This window comes from Colobus angolensis, unplaced genomic scaffold (assembly GCF_000951035.1).
Source record: "Colobus angolensis palliatus isolate OR3802 unplaced genomic scaffold, Cang.pa_1.0 Scaffold66, whole genome shotgun sequence".
NCBI lineage: Eukaryota > Metazoa > Chordata > Mammalia > Primates > Cercopithecidae > Colobus > Colobus angolensis.
Genome location: NW_012120265.1, coordinates 1,481,746 through 1,491,208, shown reverse-complemented (window position 1 = coordinate 1,491,208; position 9,463 = coordinate 1,481,746). Strand labels below are relative to the sequence as shown.

General features: G+C 54.7%; 1 protein-coding gene across 1 annotated transcript in view; it reads right to left on the bottom strand.

Annotated features, from left to right (window-relative positions):
• The window catches only part of FAM129C (family with sequence similarity 129, member C), a 34,616-nt gene that overhangs the window by 5,997 nt on the left and 19,156 nt on the right, over positions 1-9,463 (bottom strand). Inside the window, 8 exon segments of the mRNA XM_011925905.1 lie at positions 2,328-2,439; positions 4,502-4,609; positions 4,708-4,824; positions 5,848-6,006; positions 7,497-7,687; positions 8,323-8,485; positions 8,658-8,762; positions 8,845-9,016. Of these exon segments, the coding sequence (XP_011781295.1) occupies positions 2,328-2,439; positions 4,502-4,609; positions 4,708-4,824; positions 5,848-6,006; positions 7,497-7,687; positions 8,323-8,485; positions 8,658-8,762; positions 8,845-9,016 (1,127 nt within the window).

Genomic DNA, 9,463 nt, shown 5'->3' with positions numbered 1-9,463 from the left:
TCCCCAGTAGCTGGGACTACAGGCATGTGCCACCACACCCAGCTAATTTTTGCATTTATAGTAGAGACAGGGTCTCACCATGTTGGGCAAGCTGGTCGCAAACTCCTGACCTCCAGTGATCCACCTGCCTCGACCTCCCAAAGTGCTGGGATTACAGGTGTAAGCCACCATGCCCAGCCGCTGACCTCATCGTCTATGTCTGTTCTTCCTCTTTCCTTCAAATGAGGGCTCTTTGAGATTCCCTTCTGTTCTCCACACACCTTCCCTGGCTTGTGGCCCCCTCACCTTCACTTAGTGACACGTGAAGCCCAACACCTCTGACACCTTCAGCTCCCACCTCCACCTCCCTCCTAGCCTCTGTCCCCTTGGCTGCTGCCCCTGCTCAGGCCTGTCCTTTGTTCCCAGAACCGGGTCCTCAGCCTCCTCCCTCACTTCCAATCTGGCTTCTGTTGACCTCTGCTCACACACCCTCCATGGCTCCCCATTGCCTACACAATAAATCTAAATTCCTCTGCCTGTCATTCAAGGCCCTGCACGTCTTCCAGCAGCCTCCAGCCTCCCAGTCCGTGCCCTTGTGCTGGCTGCATGGATGGTGACATTCCCTGAATCCCCACTGCATCCCGTTCACCCCCCAATCAGTGCATACATCTCAGTGATTATGGGTATTAAGTAATTCATGAATGAACTCAGGAAGCAGGAGAGAGAAAGATGTTTCTGGAGCTCCTTCCCAGCTCAGGAGCTCCTAAGAGGCCAGCTCCAACTCTGTAAACTTCTAGGGCCTCAATGCCAGCCCAGAGAAAAACAGGGAGTGGTTGTTAAATGAATAAATTTAAATGTCTATCTGTAGTTTGTTGGTTTTAAGATGGAGTCTCTCACGCTGGTAATCCTAGCACTTTGAGAGGCTGAGGCAGGCGGATCATGAGGTCAGGAGTTCGAGACCAGCCTACCCAATATAGTGAAACCCCGTCTCTGCTAAAAATACAAAAATTAGCCAGGTGTGGTGGCATGCACCTGTAGTCCCAGCTACTCGGAGGCTGAGGCAGAAGAATGGCTTGAACGCAGGAGATAGAGGTTGCAGTGAACCAAGACCACACCATTGCACTCCTGTTTGGGTGACAGAGTGAGACTCCGTCTCAAAAATAAAATAAAAAGGGCCGGGCGCGGTGGCTCAAGCCTGTAATCCCAGCACTTTGGGAGGCCAAGGTGGGCGGATCGCGAGGTCAGGAGATCGAGACCATCCTGGCTAACATGGTGAAACCCCGTCTCTACTAAAAATACAAAAATTAGCCAGGTGTGGTGGCATGCGCCTGTAGTCCCAGCTACTCAGGAGGCTGAGGCAGGAGAATCGCTTGGCGGAGGCTGCAGTGAGCCAAGATCATTCCACTGCACTCCAGCCTGGGCGGCAGAGCAAGACTCCGTCTCAAAAAATAATAATAATAAAATAAAATAAAATAAAAAATAAAAGATGGAGTCTCAGCCGGGCGCGGTGGCTCACGCCTGTAATCCCAGCACTTTGAGAGGCCGAGGCGGGAGGACCACAGGGTCAGGAGTTTGAGACCAGCCTGACCAACATGGTGAAATCCCATCTCTACTAAAAATACAAAAATTAGCCGGGCGTGGTGGCATGTGCCTGTAGTCCCAGCTACTCAGGAGGCTGAGGCAGGAGAATCGCTTGAACTCAGGCATCAGAGGTTGCAGTGAGCCAAGATCATTCCACTGCACTCCAGCCTGGGCAACAGAGCGAGACTCTGTCTCAAAAAAAAAAAAAAAAAAAGACATAGTCTCGCTGTGTCGCCAGGCTGCAGTGCAGTGGCACAATCTTGGCTCATTGCAACCTCCACCTCCTGGGTTCAAGCGATTCTCTTGCCTTAGCCTCCCGAGCAACTGGGACTACAAGTGTGTGCCATCATGCCCGGCTATTTTTTTATATTTTTAGTAGAGATGGGGTTTCACCATATTGGGCAGGCTGGTCTCAAACTCCTGACCTCAAGTGATCTGCCCACCTCAGCCTCCCAAAGTGCTGGGATTACAGGTGTGAGCCACCACACACAGCCTCTATTGGTTGTTTTTGAACTCTGCCTCCTTCTTCTCATCCTGAGAACTCCTATACATCCCTCACAGCCCCAATCCAATGGCCCTTCCTTCAGAGAGTATCCATCCCTGGCCTTCTGAGCTCCTCTACCCTGGAACCCCTCTGGCCAAGTCCTGACTTAAGGTCAAATGGCAAGTAGTCACAGGAAGTGAGAGTCGATGGGGCCCTGGTGGGGCTCAGTACATACAGCCAGGGGATGCCAGACTCCCCTGAGCCATGGCAGGGCAGGACTCACCTCGGTCAATCCTCTGCAGCAAGCACCCCCGGATGACGTCCTCATAGATGCCCTCAGTGGTCAGAGCCTGGCTGCCCATGGCAAGGACATCTCCCTCGAACTCAGGCAGCTCCTGGAACCATGTTGGGTTAGGGGCTCAGCTGGAGAGGAGGGCCCCTCTAGAGGCCTACAACACAGGCTTCTGCCCTAACCCTGGGCCTGATTAGCTGTGAGATTGGGGGCAGGGGTTGGGCCTCAGTTTCCTTATCTTTATTTTTTATTTTTTTTTTATTTTAAAAATAAACAGGCTGGGCGCGGTGGCTCACGCCTGTAATCCCAGCACTTTGGTTGGCTGAAGCAGGCAGATCACGAGGTTAGGAGTTCAAGACCAGTCTGACCAACATGGTGAAACCCTGTCTCTACTAAAAATACAAAAATTAACTAGGCGTGGTGGCAGGTGCCTGTAATCTTAGCTACTTGGGAGGCTGAGACCAGAGAATCGCTTGAACCTGGAAGGCAGAGGTTGCAGTGAGCCAAGATCACACCACTGCACTCCAGTCTGGACGACAGAGCAAGACTCTGTCGAAACGAAATGAAAGGAAAGGAAAGGAAATGAAATGAAATAATGAAATGAAATGATTAGTCTCGCTCTGTCACCCAGGCTGGAGTGCAGTGGCGCAGTCACAGCTCACTGCAGCCTTGACCTCCCAGGCTCAAGCGATCCTCCCACCTCAGCCTCCAAAGTAGCTGGGACTACAGGCGTGCACCACCACACCTGGCGAATTCTTGCATTTTTTGTAGAGATGGGGTCTCACTATCCCAAAGTGCTGGTATTACAGGCATGTGCCACCATGCCTGGCCTCAGTTTCCTTATCGTTAAAATGGACTCAGTGGCCCATATTCTCTAGCATTGTGGAAAGGATTCATGGGATTAATTAGGCACAGCAAATCACACCTCACAGGGAATAGTATGAGTGTCTCAGTTGGGAATTCCCCAACTCCCAGCCACTTCCTCTAGAGGATTCTGTTTGCACCCATGTCAGACACCCACCTGGTGCCCATGAGCCCTGTGTGCCCAGGCACCTAGGACTCCCCCTGACCTCCTTCCCACTCTCCCACTCACTGAACTTCAGCCACACCCACCTCATCACTGTTCCTCCAATACACCAGGCACGGTCAGGCCTCAGGGCCTTTGTACATGCTGTGCCCTCTGCCTGGAATGCCCTTCCTGGGACATGGCCTGTGCCTTCATTTCACAGGGAGATCCTTCCTAACCCTCTGGTAACTCCCTACCCAACCCTTATCCACACTCTCCATCTTCCTCCTCCCTCCACTGATGCCCATGTCACCTGGTGATATGAGATGTGTGGGACCTATCCCAGCTCTTCCATGGCAGACATAGGGTAATGAGCCCCGTCATAGGTGAAGCAGAGGGCACTGTGGCAGCCCAGAAAAGCCACCTGACCCAGCTCCAGGGCTCAGGGTGTGGAAGTTCCTTTTTTTGAGACAGGCCCTTGTTCTGCTGCCCAGGCTGGAGTGCAGTGGTGCGATCCTAGCTCACTGCAGCCTCAACTTCCTAGGCTCAATTGATCCTCCCACCTCTTGGTCTCCGGAGTAATTGGGACCACAGGCACACGCCACCATGCCTGGCTGACTTCTGTATTTTTATAGAGATGGAGTTTCACTGTGTTGTCCAGACTGATCTCCTGGCCTCAAGCAATCCCCCCACTTTGGCCTTCCAGAGTGCTGGGATTAAGGTGTGAGCCACGGCACCTGGTCAAATGGTCTCTAATGATCAAAGAGCATTCTTTTTTTTCTTTTTCTTTTTCTTTTTTTTGACACAGAGTTTCACTCTGTCGCCCAGGTTGGAGTGAAATGGCATGATCTTGGCACATTGCAATCTCCCGGTCCTGGGTTCAAGTGATTTTCTTGCCTCAGCCTTCTGAGTAGCTGGAATTACAGGCGCCTGCCATCACACCTGGCTAATTTTTCCTATTTTTAGTAGAGACGGGGTTTCACTATGTTTGCCAGGCTGGTATCGAACTCCTGACCTTGTGATCTGCCCTCCTTGGCCTCCCAAAGTGCTGGGATTACAGGCGTGAGCCACCACGCCCGGCCTCAGAGAATTCTTGCCCACTTTACGTGGATGAACAGTGATGCTGTCAGACCTGCCTGCATGCTTCCCATTAACTCACCTTTTTGCAGCTTGGCTCGAGTTGGCTCAGCACAAAAGGTAAAAAGATGCAGAGACCCCAGCCTCGGATGAACCTCCTCTGCGCCAACCCGCTGTCCGATTCGAATTTCTGCACAACATACCCAGCGGTGCCTCTGTTCAGTGTTCGACCATCTGAGCACCCAGGCCCACTGCCACCCTGTGCCACCCCGTACCCACAGACCACACCTTCAGCACGCGCCCCCTGACTCTCTCCAGCCTCTGGGCAGCCTGGTCACAATTGAGGGCCATGGTCAGACACTGGTCAGCCAGCTGCAGGAAGGTGGCCACAGCGTCAGCCATGAGCTATAGGAAGAGATGCCGTGATGACCCCAGAATCTGTGCTCCAGCCTCCTGGGCCCCACTCCAGCCCAGCTGACCCCTTCTCAGCATCCAGCCTGCCCCAACCAGCCACCTCTGCCCAACCTCCTCCTCCTTGTCCCAGGAAACACCTTTCCCCTCCTCTCAGAACCTGGGGATTGTCTAGTCTGTGGGGGACTATGTGCAAACTGGCAGAAAGCCCCCTCCCTCTGGGGGATGGTGCCCGGGTGCCTAGAATGGAGACCAGAGAGCCAGCCAGAGTTCAGCCTCCTCTGTTGAGCACTTTTGTGCAGTGCACAAACTGAACAACTGTGCCAGGTGGTAGTAGATCATCTCACTCTCTGTCTTCTTCTGTCACCATGTCCAATAGCAGGTCCCATCTCAGACTTCAAAACACTTCTTGCTTCTCCCCAATGACATCCCCCATCCTGGTGCAGGCCTCCCCACTGCCTCCTCTATTCCTGCCCCCAACAGCCTGTGCTCCCTACAGCAGGCAGAGCTTCCTAAACCTTAAATCCAGCCATGCCCTCCTCCTGCTCACATACCTGCTCTGGCTCCCCATTGCCCTCAGGAAAGAGCTCACCCCTTAGCCCCACACTCAAGGCACTGTGCCATCTGCCCATTCATCTCATCGGCCTATCTTCCCCATTTCTGAAAAATTGCTCCACGTTCCCCAAATGCAGACAAGCGCTCTCAATACTATTCGCTTGGGACTGGTGGCAGCCCCATTCCTCCCACTGCTGCCCCATGTTGGAAGTCCCCTCCCCCTGAAAGTACTGTCAACCCCAGAGATGGATCAGGAACGTCCTTGGCTCTCCCTGTACATCCCGCCCCAGCTCTGTCCACCACATGTGGCTGCTGCCTGGTCACGGGCTCATGTCCCCATGAGACTGGCAGCCCCACCGAGTTGCCTCAATCACTGTGGTCTCTCCAGGACACATTTAGCGGGGTTTCAGTGGAGGCTGTCTTCACAGCCTGGCCTCCTCCCAGCCTCCTGCTCACCCTCACCTGCTGTGCAAGATCTTGGGCCCCAAACACGAGGCTCTGCATCCCCAGAAAGCCAAACGGTGCTGCCAGCTGCCCCAAGCGCCCGTGGCTCCGTTCAGCCTCACGGTAGCATGTCTGCATCAGTGCCAAGTCCCATGGCATCTCTCCAAATGAGTAAACCTGTGCTCCCGGAAGCAGTTTTGGGAGGAAAATGCCGTCAGCTGATTGCAAAGGGCCGAGGACCCCATAGCCGATTCACCAAAGGAGAAATACAAATGAAAACACATTCCGCCTCAGTTGTCACCAAAGAAACTTATAATAAAGTAACAGTGGGCTGAGCGTGGTGGCTCACACCTGTAATCCCATCACTTTGGGAGGCCGAGGCAGGTGGATCACTTGAGGTCAGGAGTTCGATACCAGCCTGGCCAACATGGTGAAACCCCATCTCTACTGAAAATACAAAAATTAGCCAGGTGTGGTGGCATACACCTGTACTCCCAGCTACTCAGGAGGCTAAGGCATGAGAATCGCTTGAACCCGGGAGGTTGCAGTGAGCCAAGATCACACCACTGCACTTCAGCCTGGGTGACAGAATGAGACTCTGTCTCTAAAATAAAATAAAATAAAATAAAATAAAATAAAGTAAAATAAGTTGCAGTGAGGCATGGTGTCATGGACATAAAATGATAAAACCTAAAAAAACTATAACAAGCGATGCTGGCACAATTGAGAGGAAATGAGCACATTTCCTGGCCCTGGATCTATGAATACTACCTCATGTTCTCTCTGTGCTGGGCCCTGGGACTGCAGATATGAAATACTCTAACCCAGTCTCTGCTTACAAATTAGGGGAGACAGAGTATAGAAATCACCCACAGTGGTATGAACGTGAAGCTATGATAAGAGAAGCACAGGCTACTATAAGACATAGAGGGGACCAGGGACAGTTCCTGGAGAAGGTGATTAGGAAATGGAGGCTTAAGAATGAGTTGAAGGTTGCCTGGCACATAGTAGGTGCTACTGTATGTATGTATGTATGTATTTTAGGTGCTACATGTATATCAGATGCACTGAGGTGACCTGCCTTGAACAGAATTCTCTGGGTTGTTGCCCTGCAGGGGAATGGGAGGAGGAGTTTGGGGGGATGACCTCAGACTGATTTTGCTAAATTGCCACTTTTCTCATCCAGCTCCTTTCGCCTCACGTTTTAAACTGTGCTCCATGGCCAGTGCTGTGGCTCACGCCTTAATCCCAGCACTTTGGGAGGCCAAGACAGGCAGATCGCTTGAGCTCAAGAGTTTGAGACCAGCCTGGGCAACAAAGCAAGACCCCCATCTCTACAAAAAAATTAAAAAATTAGCTGGGCATGGTGGCGTGCACCTGTATTTCCAGCTACTTGAGAGGCTAAGGTAAGAGAATCGATTAAGCCCGGGAGGGCAAGGCTGCAGTGAGCTAAGATTGTGCCACTGCACTCCAGCCAAGGTGATAGAGCGACACCCTGCCTCAAAAACAAAAACCAAACAACTGTGCTCCAGTGACCATAGCATGGTGATGGGCCCACAATAAGTAAAAAGCAGCCTAGAACAAATTCAGAGAAGATTTTCAACAGGAAAGACTCAAGTTAACACGTCACCCTCTGGCTCACTGAACCCCTACCCACGGGAGCTCACCTCCCTGCGCAGCCACGTGCCCGAGGGGCTCTGGCGCAGGCGGCGGGACAGTCGGTCCATGCCTTGAGCCAGGAGGGTCCGCACCGCCTCGAGCGAGGCTTCCACGGTGCGCAGCAGGGTCTGCACGACCCGGGGCAGCTGAGGGTCCACCTCCGGGCGCAGGCACGACTCGAGCGGTCCCCTGATATCCGCTGGGAGTGGAAGACAGTGGTCTGGAGTCCCCTCCGCAAGGTGCCTCACAGATGGGGATGTGCAGGGGCCCTAGTTCAGCAGGGCGAGGGGGACTCGAGCAGGGACGCTGGGCGCCCTCTTCTACCCATTGTGATGATGAGAAAACAGCCTTGGAGGGGCAGGCCGAGTCAGGATTCCCACCTAGGTCTTTGTAGGGGCCACCTTGGCCCACCCTGCCCATGTATCAGCCTTTACCCCCGCCCCTCCTCCGCTGTTCTACTTCCCAGGCCAGCCCACACGCTTTGGCCCGGCTTAGGGCCTCAACTCCTGCAGCCTCAGCCTCAAGGTCACGCCTATCCCCCGCTGAGGCCCCTCCCTTTTTGTATCCACGCAGCCCCATCAGGACCTGGTGTCCTCGGGACAGACTCTAGGCCCCGCCCCCAGCGCCTCACCCACAAGACCACGCCCACTGTCTCGCCTAGGTCCCGCGCCTTCCCCACCCTTTCCCTTCCACATCCTATGCTTGGCCCCGCTCCTCTCTGACCACGCCCCTTATTTCACACAAGGCCTAGCCCATTATTCGCTTAGGTCACGCCCCCTTTTCCCCCAGCATTGCCTCGCCCCTCCCAGCCCGGGTCCCGCCCCCGAGTCTCACTCCGCAGTCGCCCCGCCACACGCGCCCGCTGCCTCAGTAGCTGGTCCACGTCCGGGCGGATCGTCTTTTCCAGGGATGCAAGCAGCTCGTCCTTTTCGGGCTGGAAGGCGCAGAGCCCGGCGGAGGCCCTGGCCAGGACAGCTGCGTGAACGGCGTCTAGAAGCTGCCCAGACCGGTCGAAGGGACCCCACGCAGGACAGGAGTGCGGGACAGAGCCGAGACACGGGGCGGGGATGGGGGTCAGAGAGACCGGGAGAGAGTTTAGGCGACAGTCGTGGGAAGGGAACCCGCGCCCGGATCCCGCCCCCTGTCCCAGGTCCGGACGCAGTGCAAACCTCGGTCCAGGCCCAGGCGCGGGCGCGGCCTGATCCCCGCAGGCCAGGAAGGGTCTGGGCTCGCAGCGCGGGAAGTTGCTCCCGCATCAGCACCGCGGTCAGCACCTGCGGGAGACGGAGCCATGGGCGCCGCGTTAGGCCGGGAGGGGACCTGGGGGTCCCGGGTGCGGCCTCGTGGGGCACTAACCTCGGCGTCTGAGCCTAGGGTCACGTCGTCGTCGCCAAAGTGGCCTTGGTGCTGCCGGTAGAGTCGGACGGCGTCCAGGAAGGCCCGGGCAGCAGGGGCCTGGCTTCGCTGCAGGACTGAGAGGGGCTGCTCCTCAGTGCCTGCTGGTAACTCCCCTGCCTGGCTCCCCTGCCTGGCTCCCCATGGCCCGGGGAGGAAGCCCTCCGCCTGGCCAGGTCCCCAACACCCAAGTCTTACCCATCTCTGGAACTTTGCATAGGCAGTGCCGTCCACAGGGAACACATTCCCCCAGGACCGCCAACTTTATTCAACTTAGAAGGAATCCTCTACTGGCAGCCACAGTCCTGTGACCTGCAGTTCAGGCCATACATACTGCAGCCACTAGCTGCTCCTCTAGTTGCATCGTTTGTGAAGTCAACAACCTGCCCAACTGTGTGTGTCAGTCCTGCTGCTCCCCTACTTTTTTCTTTCTCTTTCCCTTCCTCCCTTCCTTCCTCTCTCTCTCATTCTCTTTCTTTCTTTTCCTTCTCTTTCTCTTCTTTTTCCTTCCTTCATTTCTTTTTCTTTCTTTTCTTCTATCTCTCTCTCTCAAATGAGGGGTCTCTCTGTTGCTCAGGCT